Source organism: Pseudonaja textilis, chromosome 2, assembly GCF_049901715.1.
Source record: "Pseudonaja textilis isolate UNSWEBS1 chromosome 2, rPseTex1.2, whole genome shotgun sequence".
Lineage (NCBI taxonomy): Eukaryota > Metazoa > Chordata > Lepidosauria > Squamata > Elapidae > Pseudonaja > Pseudonaja textilis.
In genome coordinates this window covers 105025048-105052467 of record NC_141991.1, presented here as the reverse complement: position 1 = coordinate 105052467, position 27420 = coordinate 105025048, and the positions used below count along the sequence as shown (strand labels likewise).

Genomic DNA, 27420 nt, shown 5'->3' with positions numbered 1-27420 from the left:
AGACATGACCCCAAGGTCTATATGTTGTTTTAATGTTCGATTTGGGAGCCACCCAGAATTGGTTAGAAAATGGATGGCTACATAAATGGATTAAATATATACATAAATAATCTTGTGTGAAAGCATGTCACAGAAAGGATATAAAATAAATGAAGTCCCTGCTAGGAATAGTAGATTGGATATTTAGTCAAAATTTATTTTTCATCTTGCTTAGTTACAAAGGGTAGCCAATAAATCACATGTTGTTTCCAAAACTGTAATACACAGTATTTGTTCCTGTCACAAAGCATAAACTGCTATAACCAAACAGTTACCTTTAAAGGGCCAGCAAAACTCTTAATTCTTTTGCAGAGATAACACAAGGCCAACTGAGGACTAATACAACTTCATACTTTAACTCAATTTAATTCCAACCTTCCTCCTAGACTTATAGCTATGTTTATATTTATTTATTTAGAAACTTACATGCTGTCTTATATTATGCAAGATAATTTCCACAGCTCAACACTAACATTAAATAAAATCAGAAAAGTGACCTCACAACAATACCACGTATCCCATATATACCATCCACAATATCATATAACCTCCCCATAATCTTACATTTGCTGCGTTCACTTCAGAGGTGGTATTCAGCAGGTTCTGACCAGTTCTGGAGAACCGGTAGTGGAAATTTGAGTAGTTCAGAGAACTGGTAAATACCACCTCTGACTGGCCCTGCCCCCATCTATTCTCTGCCTTCTGAGTCCCAGCTGATCAGCTGGGTCTTCTTTTGTTGCCCTGCAGAGGAGAACGGAGCTGGAAAGCAGGTTAGTGGGGTAGGGAGGGAATGGGATTTTTCAGTAACCTTCCCCTAGGAGTGGGGAGGGAATGGAGGTTTTGCAGTAACCTTCCCCTGCCATGCCCATCAAGCCACGCCACACCATGCCCACCAAGCCATGCCCACAGAACCAGTAATAAATATTTTTGAATCCCATCACTGGTTCACTTGTGCCCTCTCCAAAGCCTGAGTGAAGTGCCAAGTTTTCATAGCCTTCTGAAGGGCTAATAGGATGAAGCCTCTCTGAATGTCGGAGGCGGGGCAGCCACAGAAAAGCTGTCCTGATTCTACAGCCTGATCTAATTCACTGTACATGTATACAACTATGTAGTATAAACAGTGAGGCTATGAAATGGAAAAAAAATGCTGGTATAAGAATTGTGCAGTTTTAATTTTACACACAATTTTGTTCATCCATAAAAACAAGCAGACACAGAAATGAATCCAATCTTCCCAGGAATATTAAAAAGAAGAGAAATGAAAAGTTTATGGGTGTCAAAGAAACCAGGAAACCAGATATATGGCTGTATTTCTGGCACTGCCTTCCAAACAGCTACAAATAAAGATAGAAAAACTCTACACTGAATGCTTCACTTCCTAAGCATATTGAGTCTGCTTGAGCCAGGACTTTTTGAGATTTTATTAAAAACTGTGTACCAACCCCTTCAAGGAAATGAAACAAAGTATTTTTAGCAGTCAAGTATTCAGTTCATGTGTACATCAAAACTGCTGTTTTAACCATCCTCAAATAAATGTCAACTGTCTACATTTGTTAATCTGCTAACCATCTGGAGCTAAATATTTGCCGAATAGTATATACACCCAGTTCGCAATAAAATCCTAGAAAAAGAAGAAATAAATGGAAAAAAATTCACAACTCTTTTTTTAGAGAATCTTAGAAAGATGGCACTGAACCATTGGGCTATAAATGATTAAGGGAACAAAGCAGGAATTTTTAGTTACCTTCAAGTTTTAAACCAGACTTGAAATAAACCATTTCACTGATAAGCCAGAGTGAGCAAGAATTACCAAAAGGCAATCAGGCAAAGCAGGACTGATTTATAGGTTTGGAAATGAAACAATCCCTTCTGTTTCCCAAAAAAGCAAATTTAATTATTTTGTAACAGAAGTTGCAGCTCATCTGTCTTTGTTCCCTGCCTTGGCCTGTTTTCACAAAAACATTTTCACCTATAGTCATGGTTCATCATAGTACTTTCACTCTGTATCCCTAGATCATTGGGAAGTTTTAACCACCATTCCATGTTCAATCTCTCATTTCTTTTTCGCTTGATAATTTCATTCCCCACAAAGACCTGGTATGGCCAGCCACAAATAATCTATCTACCAAAATAAAAACTAATGAGGTTGTCCCATTAAACTGGCCATACAATACCAGCATTTCCAGTTGTCTTTTTAATCATGATGAACAATGTCACTGTAACAATCAATGTCACTTTAGAAGAACGTTTTTTTACAAGAAAAAAACCTATTTTCTAAACAAAATAGAACTGCTTAGGGAAATTATTAGATTATCATCCCCTTTTTGTAAAATCTATAACTCAAGTTGGCAAACATGCTTCATTTTCCTGCTTCCTATTTCCCACACAGCAATGACCCTGTGAGGCGGGTTAGGCTGAGAGGGACTGATTTAAAGGTACCTAGCTGGCTTTTATGCCTAAGGCAGGACTATAACTCACAATCACCTGGTTTCTAGGCCAGCCCCTTCACCAGACTGGTTCACTTTGGCTCACAGTCAACCACTCACAGCCAAGAATGTAGATATTTTACTGTTTCTGATGGAGCAAGGACTCTTTTTATTTGTTCCTGTATCAGTACTTAATTCAAAGTTCAAAGCAGTGAATGTAGAAGCAACACACTGCCTCACCCTCTCCAAAAGTAAAAAAAAGTTCTTTGTTCCCATGGAAGGAAAATAGTTTCCCTGAAGTAACATACACAAATGGGGGTGATGTTATACTTAGCTGGCCAGAACAGTCAGTGATCAGCAGATTCTTCTTCAGCAACACTCACTCTTCCTACAATGTGAAGTCTAACTATTGAGTACATGCATAAATTGAAGGATGTCTTTATTTGTCTTTTCAGGCAAACCCTTTTATCTTTCAGACCTTTTCTGTCATTAGTCTTTGCTATTGCCCTTAAGAATCATGTTTTACCCTATTATCAAAGCATCAGAGAAAGAACTAGATGCAAACCACAACTTAACCAGGGGGTGGAAATCAACTTCTGCAAGGAGTGTACCATGCTATCTTCAAGAATCACAAGCTGATGTAGCATCAAGTGCTAGACTTGCTAGATTTTGCAAGGTTTTAAAATTCAGGTTCTTTAAACACACCCTTAATGTTGAAGGAGATGAAGCATGAACAAAAATAACAAAAAGTGTGGGGTTTAGAACAGAGGGGCAAGAATGAAGTCAGAGTTATGATGTTGGGTCAACAGACTTGCGTCTAATAAGATCAAACTTCAGATTAACTATCCACTCTGACTGGGTAAGAAGGGACTAAAGGAAGTGGGTCATTGTTTAGGTAAGAAATGCTCATAAGCAGTTTTTTTAAACAACCTCTGTAACTTTCAAGAGATTACAGGGGGATTTTTTTTTCTTTTAAAGGAGAATTATACAGCACCTTCAAATAACTTTCAACAATGGCAAAGCCAAGCAGGATTTTGTTTTGTTTTTTTTAAATGGAAGAAATTCAATCACAGAATGCCAGGCAGCATAGCTGCTTATCAAAGTTGAAATGGCTGATTAAAGACCACATGTTCCTTGATGTTTGATGCTCCAGTCAGGACAAAGAGGCTTATCAGAAAAAACACATAATCATTCAGAGTATAAAACATCTATTTTAGTAATCTACAGAATAATTTATGAAATTGCACTACCTTAAGAATTCACAAAAGCTAGTTACTGTTGTTCATACAAATTTTACACCCATCAGGAGTGGACAGATTAAAATAGAATGATGGAAGGAAATCAAAGTACAAACTTTTTGGTACCCTCCAGTTGTCAAGAAACTTAGCTAGCATGACTAAGGTAGTCTCTACCCAGACACACCAAGGTAAGGAGACTTACCAACAACCATGATGTTGAACTCAAAGCCTTGTTTCATGGCTTTTCTTCGCATCTGTTCGAGGATGGCATCAATCCCAACGTAGGCAAAATCGGCAGCTGGCTTCTCTGTCCTTGCTGGTGCAGCTTGCTTGAGACCAGCATCTCGAGTGGCATCCATCACACTGCTGGGATAATTGGGAATGGTCTCTGAACCTGTTAGTGAAAAACCAAGCCACCGGTCAATAAAATATATTCCCTGGTCTATTATTAATGCACATAAATAAAATAATCAAAATATCTTCATAGATACAGGAGGAAAGTAAAGGAAAAGTAAATTACTTTAAAGGAAGTGCTTGTGAGAAAAAAGAGGAGACGCATTTGTTTACAATACTTCATTTATATAAAAGTGGGATATAAATTTAACAAATGGGATAACCACGGATGGGATTCTACCAGTTCGCACCTGTTTGCTAGAACCGGTTGTTAACATTCCAAGCAGTTCGGAGAACCAGTTGTTAGAAGAAATTACCAGCCTAATCCTATAAGGAAGGAAGGAAGGAAGGAAGGAAGGAAGGAAGGAAGGAAGGAAGGAAGGAAGGAAGGAAGGAAGGAAGGAAGGAAGGAAGGAAGGAAACATTCTGGTGTTGCTTACAGAAACTGTCTCTCCATTAACCCTTATTACATTCTTGGAAGGACTAGGCTTTCTGTCTCAGGAACTTCTCTGGAGCTTTTTCCCCCTCCTTTGCTGGTACTTTTTGTGTGGAGTGATCATTTAAAGTTACAATGGCACTGAAAAAAGTGACTTATGACCATTTTTCCCACTTACGACTGTTGCAGCATCCCCACAGTCACGAGAGGACATGTGAGGAGATGCGTGCCTCGATGTGAGTGATGTTGAGCTGGCCACGCCCACCCAGTCACATGACCACCAAGCCATGTCCACCCAGTCACATGACCACCAAGCCACACCCACCAACTAAGCCATGCCCACAGAACCGGTTGTTAAAAAATTTGAATCCCACCCCTGGGGATAACCACCAATAATAATCTCTTTTCAATCTCTTTTCTCATTCTTTCCTCTTAGTTTAGGATTTTACCTTACTTTATCTTATAGCATGTTACAGACCAGTTTTTTTTTAAAAAAAGAAAAATCCGTGTTTTATCTCTGGGCATTCACATCTCTTACAGACAACAGTTTGCAATCTGATTAGCTCGGTACCATGTTAAATGTTATGTTCAAAAGCATTTTCAAATGTGAATTGATAAGACACCCGGGCCCTCAACATGCCTTGTGATTCCAGATTTTTAACATGGAGTGGTGGTAATACTGTTAGATCAAAAAATGAAGGAGGGAAGAAGCAATTGCTAACATTTCTCTCAATGATTTAGTCATAGGGGGAGACAGGCTTCTAACCTATTGATTAAACAATCTGGAAACTATAAGAATAGTTTGGTTCTGAAAATCATACTGCAGATAATAAGTTTTTGACACAGAGCAAGGTTAGTGGAGTTCCTACTTGCCCAATTCCTGATGCTTCATCTCTATCCAGTTTGCCACTTCCTGGCCTTCAAAATAATCCTCATGCTAAGCCATATTTTGATTCGAACCTTTCCAAATAGTTTTGGATTCTCTGACAATGCTGGTGGTGAATCTAACTGTACTTAAGTTTAGCTCTATTTTGGTTCTCTGTAGCCTCTGTGCTACAGAGGGATGAACAGGCTTCCCAAGTTTAAAATATAAAGGAGACAAAGTCTGAAAAAACAATTTCCATTTTTTTCTCTTTGTGTATGTACATAAGAACAGTTATTTACTCATCACTGTAAAATTAAGGGCCTCTTACTGCAAAATGACATAGTATTTTCAGGTTTTTAAAAAGTTTGCAAGTTGTCATGGATTCAACTAACATCCTTAGTTCTTTTCCCCTTTGTTGGCAAGGCTTCTTTGTCATGATCTCATCTTATTCCTTGGTGCAAGAATTCGTCTATTCAATAAAAGCTTTGGAAGACTCGGCTCCTGCAATATCTTAAACAAGGCCATCCATTACAGCCACTAAGGATGTGAAAAATTTATAAGCCAATAACATGAATTTAGCAGCCAAGGTTTCAGAATAAACTGAGTGTAAAAGCAATAAATGACTGTATGGACATCACACCAGACTCCTCCATTAGGAAGAACAAATATATCACTGTTGTTAATCACAATAAGGATGCCAAAGCATTTACAAAATGCTTCATCCCATCAAATGAACATAATCTCAGAGCTCTCTTGTGGCACAGAATTTCAGTTTTAACAACTTGATGAACAAATAAGAACTTTCTAATCTGTTCAGTATCTCCCAATCTTCTGGTTCATTCAGTGAAGTTTCGTAACTCATTTTTTTAAACCTTACACTGGCTTCTGAGACAGGGAAGGTCAAATCTGCAAGCATCAATCTGCCTCCCCAGACATCTTTGTTGGTGGCCACCAGGCTCCCTGCTCCTTTTTACCAAGTTTATCTTAATTCAAAATAATTAATAGAAAGGTAGCATTTGCAAATACCTGCTTTAGTCATTTGGACCCCTCTGGAATGGTAAAAAAAAAATTCCAGGAGTTACTTTGTGTTCTGGCAAATGAGTATTTCATGTCTATGATGGCAGCTATTTTCAGAGTGCCCAAATCCTCTGAACATTTCAGATGTGCCTCTGGCCCTAATCTTGTCTTCCTTGCTAAACCTCAAAGGTTTTCTCTCATGTGGAAATTACTCCAGCAATTTGATCCCTTTGGCAATGTGTTTACTTAATTGTCAATTAAAGACCTAGTAGTTGAATACACAAACTCTGTAAAAGCTTTATTATTAATCTGGTTAAATGATTCATGCATGTATGTGCCTTTTTTATTCTACTCCCCCTCCATAAACCTGACCATCCCCCAGGTTCCTTCCTAAGTCCAGATAATTTTTGAACAAATTAAAAAGCACAGGTTCCAATCTAGATCCTCAGGGAACTCTACATTTACATCTACTTATAATGAGAACCATTCTTTTATCCCTATTCTTTGCTAGTTTCTGGTATGTGTCTTCATAAAATTCTTCAATAAACACTCATGCATGACATGAAAAGGGTGTTGGTACTTACCTGATAAGCCCGTTCTCTGTGAGCTGTGAAAAGCATCCAGAAGTGGGAAGTGCTTCAGTCTCTTCTGGAAAGGCTGGGCTTAAAACTCCGGGACGCTCCTCCTCCTCCACGGGGCACCTCCCCAGCGTCCCCCAGTTTTGTGAAGACTGAGTGCCAAAGTCCGGAACTCATCACCTAATCTAGATCCCTGACCGGAATGGAACCCCACCAGACAGAAAGAAATGGGTGGGGCTGGATGCTCTTCACAGCTCATAGAGAAAGGGCGTATCAGGTAAGTACCAACACTCTTTCTCCCATGAGCTGTTCAGAGCATCCAGAAGTGGGACATACCAAAGCTTGGCCTGTCCTTAGGGAGGGACTCCGTCTGGATCGAAATCCACTCCTAAACTCTGTGGACCCTCTGCAGGACTCTTCTGTCAAATGAAGCGTCCACTGAGGCATAGACATCAATTTTATAATTTCTGACAAAGGGTGATGGTGAAGCCCAAGTTGCCGCTCTGCAAATTTCGTCTATGGAAGCCCGTGTGGCCCATGCTGCTGATGTTGCCGCCCTCCTTGTTGAGTGGGCTGTAATGCCCTTGGGAACTGAGATGGACTGGCATTCGTAACTTTTAGCTATGGTGGCTCTCAACCATCTACCAATGGTCATTGATGACACCTTGTGTCCTAAAGTGGATGGGTTGAAGGATAGGAACAGAGCCTCAGATGTTCAAAATGCCACCGTGTGGTCTAGATAGATGCTTAACACCCTTCGAATGTCAAGTCGATGCCACTGATGCTCCAGTCTATGAGATGGTTTCAGACAAAAATTTGGAAGCACCAACTCCTGCGCTCTGTGGAAGACTGAATTTACTTTAGGGGTGAATGATGGATCCAATCTGAGAACCACTCTGTCTGCATGAAACACACACAGGTCCTTTCTCATCGACAATGCTGCCAATTCGGAAATCCTCCTTGCTGATGTGATCGCAATTAAAAAGACCACCTTATATGTCAGGAATTTGAGACTAGCTGTTCTTAAAGGCTCGAACGGGCCAGTTGTAAGTGCGGTTAACACCTTGTTAAGCTCCCAAGTGGGATAGTGGTGAATTACAGGAGGTCATAAGTTTGCAGTACCCTTAAGAAAGCTGCGGATATGTGGATGGTGCACTATGGAATGAAGCTCACCCCAGGATATCACCGAGGCTAAGGCCGCCACCTGTCTGCGTAAAGTATTTGGAGATAGGTCCTTGGTCAACCCCTCCTGTAAAAAGTCCAATAATTGTCCTATTGATGGGGTGGTTGGGTCGATCTTAGACCCCCGGCACAGCGACAGAAAGCAGACCATGTGGCCTCGTATATACGATTTGTTGAGGACCGTCTGGATACTTGTATGGTGGGAATGGCATCCTCTGAAATCTGTTGGGTCCTTAAACGGCTCCGCTCAACCTCCATATGGCTAGGCTGAGCCATTGTGGGTCCAGGTGAAGTACCGGCCCTTGCAAGAGGTGGAATTTTCCAAGGTTGTTCTCTTGATAGGTCCTGTAAGTCCGCAAACCACGTTCACCTGGGCCAGTAAGGGGTGACCAATATCAATTCCGCTCGTTTCTCCAATAACTTCTGGATCAACCTGGGTATTACAGGGAGTGGAGGAAACACATATAGAAGTCCGGGAGGCCACTGACATCATAGGGCATTGACGGCCTCCACCCCGAGTCGGGTACCTTGAAATATACCAGGGCAATTGGGCATTGAGGGGAGAGGCAAATAGATCAATAACCGGTTGCCCATACCGCCGCACTGCTTCCTGGAAGACAGACGGGTGTAGGCGTCACTCTGTCTGATCTATCGTGGCCCTGCTGAGACAGTCTGCTTGTGTGTTTAAGGCCCCTGCTATGTGCTCTGCCTTGAGTGAAAAGAGATTGGCCTCGGCCCACTTGAACAACCTGGCCATCTCCAGCATCAGAAGTTTGGAGTGGGTGCCCCCTGTCTGTTTACGTGGGCCTTGGTTGTGATATTGTCTGTCAAGACCAGAACGTGGCGTGATTGGAAAAGGGGTAGAAAACTGCGTAACACCAGATGAACTGCTCGCAGCTCCAACAGGTTGGTGCTTTTGTGATTGTTCAGAAATAGTCCAAATTCCCTGTGCAGTGTGGGATTGGAAGAGAGCTCCCCATCCTACCAGGCTGGCGTCAGCTGTGATCATTGTCCTGCAAGGTTCCTTTAAAGGACACCCCTTGTTTATCGTGTTTTCCGACCACCAGCGGAGTGATTGGAGAACATTGTGTGGTACCTTTATCCGGACGTTGGAAGTGGCTCTTCCGGATCGCTGGAAAGGTAGCAGGAACCATTGCAGATCTCTAGAATGGAATCGAGCCCAAGGCACAATGGAAATACAAGAAATCAGTTTCCCTAACAGTTGAGACAGAACTGCCAGGGAAACCCTCTTTAAGGCTCTGACCTCTCTGGCCAAAGACTGGATACTATTCAACCTGTCCTGAGATAGAAAAACCTTGCCCTCCACAGTATCTATCACTGCCCCTAAATGAACTAACCTAGTTGAGGGGATCAAATGGCTTTTATCCCAATTTATGGAAAAGCCGTGACCTTGAAGGGTCTCCAGAGTAATCTTGGTATCCAAATTTGCTTGATGTCTGGAAGATGACAAAATTAAAATATCATCCAGATAGCACTGTAAACGAATAGATTTGATCCTGAGGGAGGCAGCCAAAGCCTCTAGGGCCTTGGTAAAAGTCCTAGGGGTTGAAGCCAGACCGAATGGTATGGTGATATATTTGTAGTGCCGATCACAATAGCAAAATCTAAGATATTTGTAGTGAGCAGGTCTAATGGTATATGTAGATAAGCCTCTGTCAGATCTATAGAGGTCAGGACATTGTTCTCTCTGATGCTGAGCAGAATGGACTGGAGAGTAGTCATCTTGAATTTTCGATAAACCAATGATCTGTTCAGACGTGGAGGTCCAGAATTGCCCTCCAGCCCCCCGAACTCTTTGGGACCACAAACAATCGAGAGTAACAGCCTTGACTCCGTTGTTCAGATGGGACCTCTCTAATGGCCTGAATATGCAGAAGATGATTGATAGCCTCCTGCATCAATGCTCTCTTAATGGGGTCCGTGAACCTCCTAACGAAAAAGTTTGGGGGGGGGGAGGATTGAAACTCTAGCACCAAACCAAACCTAACAGAGTCCCTAACCCACGCATCAGAGGTGGAGCTGTCCCATTGATCAGCAAACAATTTTAGCCACCCTCCAATGGGAGCTGCTGTCAAGGACTCACTTGGGGCAACGAAAAAATTGGCCTCCGGTCCCTCTGGGGTTTCTTCTCTTTTGGCCTCCCTGCTGACCTCTATCAGAAGATTCCGACCTACCCTGTCTAAAACTGGGCCTGTAGCCTGATGTTCTCTGCAATCTGGGAACGTATGGGCCTTGATAGTAGGGCTGAAAGGAACCCCTTCAAAACGACTGGGGCATTCTGTTTTCAGACCTCCGAAAAAGAGGGGGAAGCACTTTTTTCTTGTTGCTATTCTCAATAAACAGGGGCTCCAAGAAACTGCCAAATAATTAAACCCCGATATTGGGGCTGATGCCAGCTTGCATTTATGCTTGGTATCCGCCTGCCAATGTCTGAGCCATAGCAGTCTCCATGCTATGTGAGATGCTATGGCTCTAGACGAGAATTTGACTGCATTAAATGTGGTGTTGGTGGGGAATTCTGCCGCTGCAATAATCTTAGCAATGTCCTGGTGGGCTCTGACATTTGACACCAGCAATATATCCCTCAAGTGGAAGAGCCATCATAGGGAGGACCATGTAAAAAAGGACGCAGCAGTAGCTGCCCTAATGGACCAGGCATCAAAAACATGCACCCTACGGAGTATCAACTCTGCTCTCTTTTCCTCTGGTCTCAGGGCTTCCTCAGCCTCATTGGGAAAGGTTGAAGAGGAGGCCAGTGCCACAATGGGCTCATCCACCTCCGGAGTTTTGAGAAAATTTGAAAACTCTGGTGCCAAATTATAATATTGTTTCTCGTACCCTGTTGGGGCTGGGTAGGATGCTGCTGATGCCCATTGATTTTGTACTAATTCAGCAAACCTACAAGGGACAGGAATAGTTTTTGCCTCATTAGCCAGTTGTGAGAATATTAGATCCTCGGATTCATCCTGAGACCCTGTTGACAATGGATGAGGGCTTGATGTGCCTAGTTTAGTGGTGTTCTTTGCTTTGAACAGGAAAGATTTAAAGAGGTGCAGATGAAAAAGGCCAGAAAAGGTAGCTTGGTCCGGAATGAGGCCTTCCGTCATCCGACATTCCTCGTTCTAGTGGGTCAGCCTCTGACAACCCCAAGTCCATCTGATGGATCGACCCCACCTCCATGGGAACATCCTGGTCATCTAATTCCACCTCCTCCCCAAAGACCCTGGACTGGTATGTCAGGAATATTGGGGAATACCTGAGTTTGATATTGTCCCATATGCGCAAAGGATCGAGCAGACAGGGATCCCGCTTCTGAAGTAGCCGAAAAGTGTCTGGTCCAGATGGATTGCTGAAATTCAGCTGCAATGCCCTTTTGTATTGCCATATCCATCCATTGCCTCATTTAGATGGGAATAGTCTCAGGTAATCCCTCCTCCTGTCTTAAACTGGTGGCCATAGGGGGGAAAGTTGCCTCTGGGATTCGCCGGGCAGTGCTCATTGGAGGAGATATGGCTATGGGAGGCTGTCCAGAAATAGCCTGTCTGGGCTGGGTAGATAAGTCCAAGGGCCTCAACAATGAACTTGGGCCCTTATCCAATTGTTGTGTCATAGCCATCTTGTCCACCTCCCTGGCCCATTTCTGCAACTGCCTTTCCAAGGCTTGGTGCCGTCTATGGGCATCCTTATCCACAACCTTAGAGGCCTTTTTGGGGCCCACTGACTTATATCAGGACTTATTTGTCTTGGAGCAGAAGACATTGTCACCTTCCATTGTGGAGGACTGATTCTCATGACTCTAACTTTATTATTATTATTGTTGTTGTTGTTGTTGTTGTTATTATTATTTGTACTTAGGGGTGATGCCTACCCCTGTGGTTGAAGGTAGAATGCTTCTCCAGGAGTGTAAGTCTATATATCTATATACACACACATACGCGCGCGCACACACACACACACACATACACACATACATGCCTATATCTACATGTAAAACTGTGTATATGGGAAACAGTATCTAAGGGTCCCCGACAAGGGAAATCCCCAAACGCTCCAAGCAAGAAATATTCTGGATCCCTGGTCCCCAACAAGGGAAACCAGCTATACAGGGCCTGGATGAATCCTTTCCTGTCAAAAACGTCCCGCTGTTTGAAATGGCACTTGCGGCTTCACTCCAATGTAATGATCCAAAAGCAATTGCAAAAGGAAAAAATTCCTGTTTAAGGACTAGCCTGCTTATCCAAAGCCAGCTAGATAAAAGAAAAATAACGCCAGGGAAGTGGAGTGGGAAGGTACCTGCCCCGGTCCCCAAGAAGGGAAACCAGCGGGGAATGGCACCTGTGATATTTAGGCGCAAACTTGAAGCCAGCCGTTGAAAATGGCGGGAAGGCAGAATCTCCGATGTTAATTGCCTGAGCAGTTTAACGAGCTGCTGCTGCTGACTCTCTGAACTGTCAGATAAATGATCCTGTCAGTCGAAATGGCAAGGAGAAGTAAGCCGCGGTTGCAAGCGCTCCGCCAAGATCGCAGAGATAAGACAATCCGGGAATTAGATAAGCTAATTGCCTGAAGCGGCTGTTTCAGGCTACCTGCGGAGTTGCAGGCTCCACCAGCCACAAAGAACTGCTCTCAAACTGATCGGGGGGATGACCTAATAGAGCCACAAGCCTTGAAATCGCCAAATTAATTGGGGAAAATTTACAAGCCGAATTAACCTAAGAGCAAACCTGAATTTTGACTAGCTGAATCAGAAAACCATTCCAGTCAGGGAGTGCACAGCTTCTTACCACGAAGGCTGAGCTAAAACTGGGGCACACTGGGGAGGTGACCCGTGGAGGAGGAGGAGCATCCCAGAGTTTTAAGCCCAGCCTTTCCAGAACAGCTCATGCAGGAAAGACATGGGGGAAGTACTATGTATTCGCATAACTTTTTATTTTTATCTATGCCTTTTCAGAACCTGATTGCAAAGAACAGAAGAATAATGATTTCGACTGAAAGTTCCAGAAAAACCTAGGCCAAAACAAATGTAGGCCATATTTTAAACAATATTTTAAAAACATGGCATCCATTCAAACCTGCTTAGATTTCCCAATTTCCTCTTGGGAAGTTAACTATGCAGGTAACTATCCAAAAAGGTCATCAACAAGAAGTAAAAATACAAAAATTTGAAACAGATTTTGAATATGCCATTAACAACCTTCCAATATTGACATCCAGGAGACAAGTACAACCCACATATCTGGTTGTCACAATGGGGGACATATGGAACATTTATAGCCTAATGGTACAAAAATCACTCTCTCAGAATTAAACTCACTTTAAATGTAATAATGTCAGCAAAACCTCAGTGGACCTAGAAAGCTCCTAAATCACAATTACATTCCTCTGTCCACTGGCTCAACGCTATATCTGTTGCCATGGATGCAATCTTCACATTGTACGAACAAGACAGTGTCTTTATAACAGGCAGGATTCTTCGGTTGAACTCTCATCCAGTAAGAAAGTATTGAGGAAAATGTCTTTACATGATTTATTGAGGATTGTCTTACATTACATTATATAAAGCAACTGCAAGGAAATTCCATGTGGATGATAACTCTGAGTCTTAAGAGCCTCAATCAAATCCCTTGCAGATTTGATCCACATACATATTCACTGTTTGGAAGGAAGAGTTATTCTTTAACTTGCTAATTTTCTATACAAAAGGAATTCTGGGAAGGAAAAAAATGTAGAAATGTACTCAATCGTATGAACAAAGCAATGCTTATAGGCCTGTAATCCAGGGATAGGATTAATTCAGAATTGTGATTTAGGGTACTGTAAACGGAATATTAGCAATCCCAACAGAAACACATATCTTTCCTTCTCTCCGTCTCACACACACAACACACTTGAGACATCAGCCGCAGAAATTGCTGTTCAGGGAAAGACGGATTCCAGCTGGCTAAGAAGAAAACATTCCACTAGAAAGAAAAAGGGCAAGCAAGCAAACCTTTGCGTATCCTGCCTCTAAAACATCAAGCCTACGTTGGATTCATGATCTAGCTACAGAGAAGACTTTAATGCAATTACATTACTCTTTGCCGCCATCCTGCATGTGTTCACCAGTTTGTGATGGAAGAAATTTTTGCTGGAGACATCTTTCACTTATTAAAAAAATATATATATAAACAGATGACTCCCCATCTCAAACGAGGATCAGGTCCCATGCACCTTCTCCAAGAGGAAATTCTACCACTTCTGGGCATATTTTTTGCAAGCAGCAAATATGTGTTTAATAGTGAAGCCTGGCTGGAAGCTGTTTGTTGTAGAGTGAGGTGCTTGCTTATTATTATTGTTTTTTTTTAAAAAAAGCTCTGTAAAAAGTGAAGAAAATTAAATCCTTCTACTGTTCTCAATTGATGGTAGAATTTCCATCTCCACTCCCATGTCCCATGACAGAAACTCATTACTTACTAGCACCAGCCTCCAACTTAGAACAGGAAGTCCCTGTGGGAATTTTTTCCGAGTCTCTCCCACTCACCCCAATTTTATAAAGAGTGTATATACTTCCTTAGTCTCACCCTTCCTGTAGGCTTAAGAGATCCCTGTTGTTCAGCTAGGATGTGTGAGCGTGAGAAAAATGGGAACTGGGCAGAAAGGCCCTCGGCAATAATCATGCGAGGGAGAGATAATGCAGATGCAGAGCAAATATTGGCCTCTTCCACATGTTTCCCCTCAAATTGTGGGACCCGATTGGATGTTGGAAAATTAACTAAGAAACAGTGCAAAAGCCCGATTGAAACGCCTTCTCTGGATCTATGAGGAAGGGCAGTTTCCCACTATCAGAAGTTTCTGCTCATCTCATCTCCTGGGAATTATATCTCCAACTGTAGCCAAATGCAATAATGGCTTACTACTATCTTACCCTATCTTTCTCAACTGCTCCAAGAAGCAATTTTGCCCCTTCTTTCAATTGGGTTTCTTGGAACTTTTCTTCTCTTACTACTAAAAAACGTTGTTAGGAAACAGTTGTGGAGAACAGAGTACCAGCTGGTTGCTAGTTTCCTACATCCATTGGCCAGCTAGAAGGAACACTGGCCAGGTTTCATAGGAAGTTGTTGTATGGATAGTACCGAAGTGTATATAATGAAGAAAAAAGGGGAGGATGGAGGGTTTTTTTCCATCAAAACTAAGTTGCTCATTGGATTGGTAAAGCTATAGAGGGCACAGATTGCAATTCAGCAAAATCACAAACTGAATCAGAGGCTGACTGCAAGACCATTTGTTCAAAGAAAATATAGTACAAATATTGTATATGTGTGTATTTATATATGTGGGGGAATCTGCAGGTTCTAGTGTTTTAGTCAAAGTGATAAAAGCAAGGTTTTCCCCTCACAATGCACAGTACAGTCCTTCTGTATGTGCATACAACACACACACACACACACACACACACACACACACACACATTTAAGAGGTGGAGCTTGCATTACATTGGTGTAAGAGAGTACTGCTTTGGTCATTTGTTTTCTCCTGGCCTCTCCTACTGGCGCCTCTCTTTGAATGTATAGGAGAAATTGTCTCTGATCAACACAGTTAACACCACAACAATCCTTTGAGTCATCACAATATAAATGGAGTTATTAAAATACGAAAGAACTCTGTCAGGTGAAAGACCAGATCCATTTATGACAGTTCAATTAACTGATTTACTTCTAAAAGTCTATGTACAGGAATCTTGCCACTAACAGGGTCAAGCACCTAGTAAGAGTTAGATAATGGGGGGGAAAGCACTCAACACTTGCAGCTATAAAGAGATTCTAGACTAATTCCTCTTTTCACTCCATCCCTAGGCTCTGCCAGTCCTTCTCCAACACCCTCTTCTTTTGCACTCATTTTTTTCATCTTAATTACAACTTATTTATTCAATAAACCAATTTATATAGCCACTCATCTCAGTGACACAGTGACAAAACGATAAACAAACTAAAAACTAAGCAGAGACTAGAAAAAGACAAACAAAACAAAGCCACTTACATACCTGCTCAGGCCTTCAATTCAAAGGCTAAAGATGTACAGTGTGTCAAAGATCATACAAAAAAGAAAAGGTTCTTTCAAATCGAACTTGACTTGGGAAACTTCATGAACAATCTAATTAATCTTCTGACAACAGCTAAAATCAGGCCAAGTATTGCTAGTTTCAAAAGTCTTCCTTTCAACCCATAATAATTAGTACACCAACTAATTATTCTACAGAAAAAGCAAACCACAGCATACCAATTAAATAAACTGAACCGTATTTGATGATTACATCCCAAGCCCACAATTGCTCCCATTTATCACAGCTGCCTATTTAAAAAGTAAGCAGAGAACACACTGCAGCAAACTAAACTATTTCCCTGACCCCATGAGTCCGGATTTTCATGTCCTTTATACACAATGAAACACACTTTCCCTCTTCAACCTCAAGAAAATTCTTCCAAACCTGAAATAATGCAATTATTTCTCTCACTTCCATGCTCTGGCTATTGTTCTCTGAGAAACACCGTGATTTTAAGCAAGGTGCTGCGTTAACATTCTTGCACATTCCAAAGCACCTTTTCCATATCAGATGGAAATAAGAACCCTGATTCAAAGCAAAATGAACAAGGTTAGACAGTCAGAAATAATTAAAGTTGACAGCAAGATCAGACAGGCTTTTTAGTCACATGAGCACAAAGATGGGCCAGATGAAGGGAAGACACTACTGTAGAAAAGACAAGTGGCCATGGATATTGCAGAGCACATCCAGCCAAATCCAAAGTCACCATTCAACTTTTTCATCTTCACCCCTTACCAGACATCTGCGGTAAAGGAGGAAGTGATAGGAAAACACAACCATAACTCTTCACTAAAATCATAGGATGAGACAAGATGAGCAATAACGTTTTATTTGCTCACAAACCTAATATTTACTCTCTCAGAATTCAGTCCATATACCAAAGGATTGTGGAGAAACAAAAAGAGGAGAGAATCTTTTACAACACTTTGAGTGACAAGAGAACAAAGACAGGAAATAAATATCTGGATATCTCTAAGAATGCCTGATTGATGCAGAATGTAATTGTCTGGTGTGGGCTGGTAGAGAGCTCTTGTTAAGTGTTCCTCCCCCAGGAAGATATGATGGGAGAAAACTTGGAGATGAACATTCCTTGGCAGGGCTCCCCTCCTATGCAGCCAGCTGTCACCAGAAATAAGAATTGCATCCTAACTACTAACATACAGAGAACAGTTAAAAACTTGGCTCTTTAAGCAGACAGAGAGAGATAAAAGATGTATCCAGTAGACACCTGGGATGTGTCAATGCCATTTATTACAGTATTTGAAGATTATATTTGTGACTGAATTGTAATTTAAATTGCTTAACATTAATTTTGCTTGTTCCATGCTATATAATTTGTTTTATTAATTATTGTAAGCTGCTTAGATTTGCTCAGTCCAAAGCAACCTAAAAGTGGAAGGAGCAGAAATCGCTAGCCTGGCTCTAATATATGACAATAAAAACTAAATTATAAATCCATTTGTTAAAGATGTAAGACCCAGATCTGCAGTCTGGCTAGAGTCTTCTTCAGCCCAAGAGACTGTATTTGTAAGTGACAGCTCATTTAATTTACAAAGAGTACTGGACTCATGTTTTGTAATATTCTGTGTGAAAAGAAAGGGCTGATAAAATAAGACATACAGAGTGTTGTGTGTGTGGGGGGGGATTACTATGTTGAAGCAGCTATAGAATTTAAAAAGAGAATGGGTAGATGCAGTCTGTCCAGTTCTGCCTCATAGGGAAGCAACACAAGCAAGCCACAGAAAGATTAATGACCATGGTTGAAATCTCTAGAAAGAAAGAACTGGACTGGAACCCAGAAGGGAGGAGATAGAAACCTTGGCTGGGAAAGTTACTAAATGAATTTTACTTTCTTTACTTCCCAAGGTACTGCTCCAAGAAGAAAGGAAGGGAGGACACGCAGGAAGAAGATTTAGAAAGCAAACAACAGTATTTCGGTTCTAACTAAAGAAACAATGTTTTTATATAGAAAAAGTAAAATGGGGTACACTTCCATCATCCTAGTGCAGGCCTCCACTTCAGAAAGTATCAATCTCATCATTTCAGAAATGTAATATAGGCTGTGCTGGAATCATTAAAACTTAAGATGCCGCCCTAGCTTTCCACAATGCAAACCCACCCAGTTAAGTTTATTCATGAGAATCCATGAATAGCTGGAACTCAAGAGTTTTCTTTTGGTCAAGAGTGGACAGATATTAACTTACTAATAGAAGAGGTTTGGTACAAATAATGTACTTTGGTTGCTCTAATGATTTACATAGGCATCCGCTAACCTAAAGCATAATCAAAAGTAGAATTTAAAAACTCTGAATTTTCCCCATAGATCATCAAAAATAAAAGATATAGAAAGAGAAAGATGGGGGGAAACTTCAAAGGAAGACTCTTTGCCATTATTAGAACCGTACTAGCAGAAATGCTGATCCACTGGTGTGTCTATTTTTAGCCAGAACAGAGGCCCTTCTCTTTTTTCTGCCAAGGACACAGACAGATCTTTCATTCCATGGTAAACAATATGGAGCATCTAAGCAAGCCTTCAACCATAGGGGGTCAGAGATTGGGAAACAAAGGATCTTCTTATGGTGCTGGGGAAATTAATTATATAGACAAGACAAGGACAAAAGAGATGGAGCTTAAGTACTCCCCTCTTGCATCTCATGTGTAGCTTAATGGATTTTATGTGTGACACGTGACAGAAAAGCATTGAATGCTTCCATCTGGGTTACTTGCTATTGGGAAGAATTCTAGATTAGCAATGCTCCCACAGTTTACCGATCCAAGTTAATATGCATGTTATATAATATAATGTGGACTCTTCTTTATAAACAGAATTGCCTCGGATACATAAGCTTGGATAGAATCTCCTTTTTCCTGTCCTATTTGTTCATATCTTCTATCGGCCTGCTGATTTGGGTTTTATTTAGATAATGCACTTCTAGATTATGAGATATGCTGAAGATCCATTGCTTAAGGCTAAAAGCATGAGAATTATTAGAAAATAAGATAGACAAACTTGCTTGAACTCTTCTATTTTGACAGTTTGGAAATGGACCTCACTGCCCCAAGTTCCACCAGAAATTGGTCAGAGGGCAAGTTCTTCTATGGCCTGGAGTGATGGCTGCAGTAACTGGGATAGTAATGGGAAAATGCTGAATTCCACGTTACAAAACAATAATGGTGCAATGGATAAATACTGAACCAACAAACAACTCTCAATTCTAAAATTTGTGAACTCAGCAAGTCACTCTGACTTCTACAAGGTTAAAAGGGACAATTAACCAAAGATAACAGTTCAAACTAAATACCGAATACCATATGGTAAAATGTTACACACTGGAAAGTTTTGCGTACTTTTTAAGCTCCCTGAAAGGAAAAGTGTTGCTACTCAAGTTACAGAAAGGGGTAGACAAGTTCCATAAGTTATTTCCATTCATTTGTCTACAGAGAATCAAACTTCAACATCAGATTACAATACCATTACATCGATAAATGTGTTCCTTTAACTGTATAAACATAACACTGCTTGCAGTGGAACAGAATACAATCCTTTCACAATCTGCTCAACAAAAAACCATTTATAATGCCTTGATTGGTACCAATTAGTATCCAGTAAAAGACTCCCAAAAGATGTGATACACACTTTGAAATCTTCTAGAAGAGATCTAACAACCTGTCCTAATCTAGAAGGGTAAAATAAGACTATGCTTCTCCATTATTTTAGAATATGAACCTTTTTAAATCTTTTTATCTCCCCAACATATTAAATCTAATTAATTTTGAAAATAGCAAAATTGGACCAGATGTTGTATATCCAACAATTAGAAGCAGCTAAAGATACAGTATTGAATCCCATCACTGGCTTCTTATTAATAACACCCACCATATTATTTTGAAATAGATTGGGATCTGGGATCACATTATTTCTTTGGGTTTACTTATTCATTGGTAATAATGCCACTGTTAAACTTGGATCTAATCAACCTAATGCTGATATTGATTGCAAGGATGTTTCCCAGAGCTGATAGGTTAAAGAAAGCAAACTGTGATGGATATCCCAGTGTTGAACACATAAAATCCAGCTATTAGTCTGAATATCCATTCTCAGATGGATATTAAGCCTTTTTGAAGTTTGGTCAGAACATAAATCATACAACTAAATGTATAAATAAATAAGTTGCGGGTACAACTCCTCTAGCAATATAAATATTTCAACACTAACAAAGCTGGAGATAATCTTAGATGATATACCAGATAAAAATTCAGAGATTTTTTTTACCACTTACAAAATTAGATCAAGCATTTATTTGCTCTCAGCAGTCTTTTAGGAAGTTCAAGATGTAGCCTAATATCCTGATGAATTAAAAGTCTGCAGTTCCTTGTTCCATCCATATAAATAATCCAAATTATAAAATATATAAAAAGGCTGTCTCCTGCTTTTATAAGTAATCTTATTTCAATGAAGATCTTTGTAGAATTTGAAAGTGTGAAAAATCATGTTGGCCTAGTAAATAAAAAACAGGCCTTCATTCAAAAAGTAGCTATTTCAAACATTAATAGGAACGTAATTTGCATGGTATCTCAACAAAAACCTTGGCTACATTTTCACATGTATCCTGAACTTCAGTCTAACTGCTCAGGTATTTACTTGGAAATCTGAATGTGATAAGTAGGGTCTTCAATCACTAGAGTTGATGAATGCCATCCAACACCTATATGGTCAAGATGAGATTTCGACACTAAATTCGGGCAACCCACTAGTGAAAACTAGGTTACACTAAATGAGTTGGGTCACTTGGCAATACTAAGTGCCACAAACTGTCTTACCCTTTATACATTCAGAATTTGCATTCCTTCTCCATGATGAACTGCTGTTAACTGTCTTATTTCCCATGCCCACCTGGTGGTCTATTTTGCCCTCATTAAAAATTTGGGTCAGCTCAGTTGGATGTCTTCCTTTCCATCGTTTTGTTGCCAAGGGCAATGGCATTACAAACTTGTCATTGTTAAACAAGTTAGATCTTATTTTATCAAACAATAAGGGATCACATACACAACTAATATAAAATCCACTACCACTGTGCTGTGAATCAGACTGGAAATCCAACTTCAATCTGGCTGTTGGCATTGTTGCAACAAGAAACTTTTAGATGAATTACAACCCTTTTTATGATTTGACAGAATTTTATCCACTGCAATGGGCATTAAAAATCTCCTTAATCTTAATCCACTCAATGTCAAATATGAGACTTGCCTACAAGCAGCTGGTTTCACTTCTTTCCAAACTTAGTTTAGGCCAAGCAGGAAAAGAGGAGCTACAAAGCCAGATGTTTTGGGGGTTTTTTTGCATTTGACCAGCCAATCCAAAAAGTTCTTGCTTGGACAACCATCAGCACAAAATAGCTACCATTCAAAAGTCTCCTATCCTACTACCAGTTACAACAAGCTGCCTATTTTGTTGAAATATGGAAACAAATAGGCAGATAAAATGTTTTATGGATGATTCCAAAAACTGCGTTCCTTCTATGAGAATACTCTCTTTTCACAACTATAGGCTCTGTGCAAACATAAATTTCCTTTTGCATTATGCCATCATTTTTCTATAATTCTTTTGTTTAAAAAAATCAAATTGCTCCTATACTTTTACTTCAAAGGCATCTGCAGTAATTCACCCATATCAATAAGTGGATCAAAGCATATTCAAACTTACATGCTTGTCCTGTTCACACAGCCTCTCTTCTGTCCACTGTCCATTTACTTCCTTCCCAAAAGAAATTAAGAACATGTATAAAGCCTTTTTGATTGAGTGCAAGCATGTCACTTTCATTATTTCACATTGGATTTCAAGAATTTGTGAAGTAGAAAATGGTAATCTACAACACTATCATTTTACAAAAAGGACAAACATGCATTTTTAACTGTGTTTTTTTTTTAAAAAAACACATGAATTATAAATTGTGAGGTACAGCAGTGATGCAAATTTTCATTGTTTCTTTACTGAAACACTGTACAAAACAGCCGTTTATACAGCTGAGGATATTATATTTTTACTTGTTGCCACATTGGCACTCTGAAACACTGAAGCACGAAATCATAGTTCATTGCTGATTAGAAAAATAAAGCACCTCAGCTGGAATTCAGTGTTATGCAAGTTCATCTCCACATGTGTATAACTTAACTTCTATTTCCATTTTTGTCTGTAGCTTTTATGAAGATATTTCAAAGCAGTTCTGAAGAATCACTGCTCCCACTTTAGATTGGATAAAACCATCTGTTTTACAAGATGGAGAATTTCAATTTTACTAGGCTTACAAATGACATGGTTTTTGGTTAATGATTTTTTAAAAAAATATATGTTCTTACAGGAAGATTTTCCATTTCAGAGCTGACAAACAAAAATGTGTCTTAAACTGATTAATGAGATCGGCAACTATATAAAATTGATAAATAACTCTTAGTCTCTGTATCTCAAAACTCTCCATCTTTCGTAATTTTATAATATTGTTTTCCATTTTTAAAACTTTTAATCTTAATGTATTCGGTTTGTATTATTTTATTGAATTGATTAAATTGTACACCACCCAGAACTCCTTTGTGAGGGAGATGAGCGGTTAAAATGTTTGATGTATAATAAATAATAAAATAAAAGCTAAACTAGAAGGATGAACAGAGACAGACATGAATTGACATATAAGGTTGATTTCAAAATTACAATTTTTTAGTACACCAAAAATCCTGTATGAAAAATAAAGACATGAAAATGTTGGCATATGAAACATTTTTGCACATATTTCAAAGAATATTAATGTTTTTCTGAGGAAAGAAAGAGGGGGACTGCATTGATGTTGACGTCAAGACTAACCCCTCTCCAATGCCTACAAAACACCTCTGCTTTCGAAGAACTGTACCTTTACTTTTTCTGCCTAAGTAGCCTATCCCTGTTCCCTAGAGAAAAATGGACCAAAGAAAAGTACAATGTGGTCTAATCACTAATAACATCACTTGGAGGTCCTACAACACTGCCAAAATGAACACACTGAATGTTAAACACTCCATCTGGATGGAACAAGCTACTGTTACTTTTATTTTGTCCCATTCCATGGATACACATACTACAAATCATATCATGCATTTGCCCACATTCAGAAACATTACAATTTTGACAGAGAGCTTATGTTAATATTTCAGAAACAAACAAATGAACAGCTATGATTGCATCTCAAGCATTAATTAGTTTGTGTCTTTCACTTCAAATAGCCAAGCCATCTAGAATCTGTAATGTTTGGTTTAACATTGGTTGGACTGATGTATTACCTTCATTTTTTCACATTCTTAGGACTGTGAGATTATTTTAATAAATACCTTAGAAGTATTTTAAGTAAATGAATAAACAACACTGTGGAATCAATCACAAACCATCAAGAAGGAATGGTTCCATGCAACTATCACTTCTGGACCAATAAACTGCCATGCATTAATTAATGTAAACCTTAATTGTAAAAGCTAAAACTATTATCTACCCATTCTAGCCAATAAGCACATCTATCATTCTGTTAATAAGTTCTAATATAATATTTATCTTTAACGTAAAAAATAACAGTAGAGTGATTACACCATCCAATAGTAGTGAAACTGGCATTACAGTACTAAGATTAGTTTCATAATGGAACTAAGGCTGTACCATGGACAACTTTGTTGACTTATGCTGATACTTAAGTCTAAAAGATTACACTAGTATTTTCTTTTTGCAGTATTCCTATAGAAATGTTATCAGAACCAGCAACTGTCAGTTCATTAACTGTTAATTAACTGTCTCAGTTTTATTTTAAAATAAGATTGGGAAAAAAATCAGTTAATTGGATTTACACAGGATATATAATAGACAACAAATCTACAAATTCTGAAATATTAGATTTGTTCTTAGTTTCTAGCCCTTGTATCTGCTTGAATCCTATTTTTAAGCATTAAAGAAGATAAATATAGGTTAAAAATGTATTTTTCTGTGACCCTTTCAAGTTTTATTGCCAACTATAACCTAGGTAGAAATTTTAAACAAACTGGAATGCAATTTTTTTTCTGGGAGTTTACACTGATAATTACAGCAGTACTGATTTTGAGTTTCAATTCTACAGAAAATATATTAAATAGCACTGATTCTCCAACCTTTAAATCTGTTAATTTCAAGCAAATCATCTTCCTCTGCAATCATGTCTTCCTAATAATATGACTTTTTATTTTCTTTACAAGTAGTCCTCAACTTATGACAATTAAGATAAAAATGTTCATTGTTTTAAAATAACATTTTCAAAACAGAAACAAAAATAGAATGCATTGACCACTTGCCCACAATAATTTTCTACTTGTCACTATTAAAAACAGTTTAATATTTTTCCATATTAGATTGTCTAGTTTTCTGTAGCTAACAATGTAACATTGTTCTATGTAACATGTGTCCTTTATCCTTGGCCCAATGTAGCCACTGATATCCATGAGAACACAACACACAGATCGAGGAGGGAAGCCTAAATCTGAACTGTGTAATCATGTTTACAATTGTAAATCTACTTCCGGAACAAGAGAAATTGCTTAAAACATGTAAAGGCTAGGTTAAGCGGAGGAGAATAAGGAAGAAATTAATTTCTCTTAAACAATTAGAACCCAGAATATATGATAATAGATTGTTAGTAAATGTGAGGTCAACTTATCCAACCAGATCTTACAGTTGCTTGGAAAGTTTGGGTGTTAAGGAATAAGACAGAAATTTGGGTGGTTTTATTTTAATGAGGCTCTTATATTTAAGGGTAATTTAGCACCATTTGGAGTCAGACAAACTGCTAAAGCTGGATTGAAGAGTACCCTTACCTTATCTGGGTTTAATTTCATTTTATTTACCCTCATCTAAATCTTCACTGCTTGCAGACATCAGTGAAGAATATTTATACTCCCTACCAGGAGCTGCAGGGAAATGAGATATACATCTAGATATCATCTGCATACTGATAACCCAGCAACTTCATATAGTTGTTAAATGTTATGACAAAGAGAGATGCAGCCAACACCATTCCAGTATTGAAGAAAGGACTGAATTCCAATGGAAATATATTCAGCCAATCCATTTCATCCAGAAACCAAAGGAGCTGTGATGTCATATACTGCATGAATTTGCCCCAACAAGAGACATCAGAGACAGGCTAGTATCTGTATTTGAATTTAAGGAGTGTTTTATTTTAGGGAGGGATAAAAAATATTCTTCCCATCTCTATTTTCACTGGCCAGGATGGAAAGAGTCAAGGACCCAAATGGTTAGCCTCAGAATTCCAAGAGATCTATCTGTATCCTCACATTCAATGAACTGAAAATAATCATATAAGGATGGAGAAGGATAACCATTATTATTTTCTTAGTCTTGGTTCAGAACTACAACTTTCTGGGCTTCGTAAGCGTGGACTAGCTTTGCCACTTGTCTGTTTTCATTTCCAAGGACAAATTAGTTGTTATATGTTTCCTGTTTATCTTTATGGGCAGAACTGACTGCTGAATTTGTGCTGTCTTGCAAAAAAACATTTTTCCCACCCAGTTCCTTATTAAGGAAATGCTTCCCTAGTAAACCAATATATATTATCCTTATTACACATTTGGTGCCAAAACAAACATCTTCCAAGCAACCTGGACCTAACATGGCAATGATGGGTCCAGCATTATATCAAAATGTATGTTCATTTTTTTATACCCACCCTTTTGTGCATTTGATTCAGCTAATACATACAATTATACTGAAGGTCAGAGTGTGAATTAGCTTTGCTAAAATATCTGTATTGTCTATATATTTTTTAAAAAAATTCAGATACACACACATATATTACTAGTTGGCCAAAGGCATTCATTTGCAGATGTGTGGTAATATAAACCAAATAAATAAATTCTTATCTTTCTAATCTTATTTCACAAGACCTGAAACTTTCAGAGAAAGACAGCAACCTAGACCACTTCCTTTTTGCCAGTCCACAAAAAAGTTGCCTCTCATTTTAAGACCAAAATGTGATTTTGCCTTTACTAATACAGCTTTTGTGGTCTTCCCTGAAGTTGTCATTTATGTTCTCATTTGGAAAATTCTCCCTGAAGTTAAAGCATATCTGTGATTAAGTCTTTGTATATCTCAAGCCTCTTCCTTTAGGTGAACAGTTTCCAATGAATTTGTAACTTTGGGTTCAGAGAGCCAAATTAGAAATAACCAATGAAAACAGAGTAGCACTATTACCTTATGTTTCTGCTTGTACTATTTCCATTGCATTCCTGTTTCATATCCACACTATGAAACAAATACATAACACTATACTTGTGTTTTCATCCCATTTTTTCAATTCCATTTTTTTCTTACTGTAATTTTGTTTGCTCCCTTTCTAGAGCACCCTACTGTTTAATGTTTTGCTTGTATGTTTTTTTAAAGCACACAAAGGAGAAGATAACTGAAAACCACTCATGTCAGATGCTGGCCTTTAATTACGGAAGTAGCTTGCCACTTCCTTCTTTTCTGATATTTTCTTTTTTTATTTCTCACTGTAGTCTATAGACATGGTATATCCTCGGGGATAGTGTCACATTCTGAGTATGAACTTGCTCCAACTTGGCTTAGCTTTTCAGATCAGTCAAAGTTGTGCCACTCACTTATCTGGACAGAGAGAAAGATTTAACTCAACTGCTGATCACCCCATGACGCTTCCATATAGTTTATTTGGCTTAATATGGATGCAGTTTCCAATGCCTTATTCTGTTTTAACTACCTACAACACTAGGATTTTCTGAGTCTCCCATCTAAATGCAAACTATTTTAAACTCTTAGCTTTTCTGAGAGCCCATTAAGATTGGCTAAGTATTATCTGAAAGTAGTTAAATTTCTCAAAGAACATGAATAAATATATGGAAAAATACAAGGATTGTATTTTCTTACCATTGTTAAATGGGTATCTTTTTTACATCAGGATTAGTATTATTTGTGGGAACTGTTCTCTCTGAGCTCTCATCCCAAGACAACTTTGCGTAGTGTCTTTTCATGAGAGACCACCACAATTATTACTTCTGCATAGTTTGAATTGGATAACTCTGAAGCAGAATACAAATTATTACTCTGTTCCCCCCCTTCCCCCCAATAAT

General features: G+C 39.1%; 1 protein-coding gene across 4 annotated transcripts in view; it reads right to left on the bottom strand.

The window, feature by feature from the left end:
- Positions 1–27420, bottom strand: part of SEPTIN9 (septin 9) — a 272053-nt gene that overhangs the window by 27510 nt on the left and 217123 nt on the right. For all 4 annotated transcript variants that reach the window (XM_026702075.2, XM_026702078.2, XM_026702077.2 and 1 more), the window contains one exon: positions 3906–4097. In XM_026702075.2, the coding sequence (XP_026557860.2) occupies positions 3906–4097 (192 nt within the window). The remainder of the gene's footprint in view (positions 1–3905; positions 4098–27420) is intronic.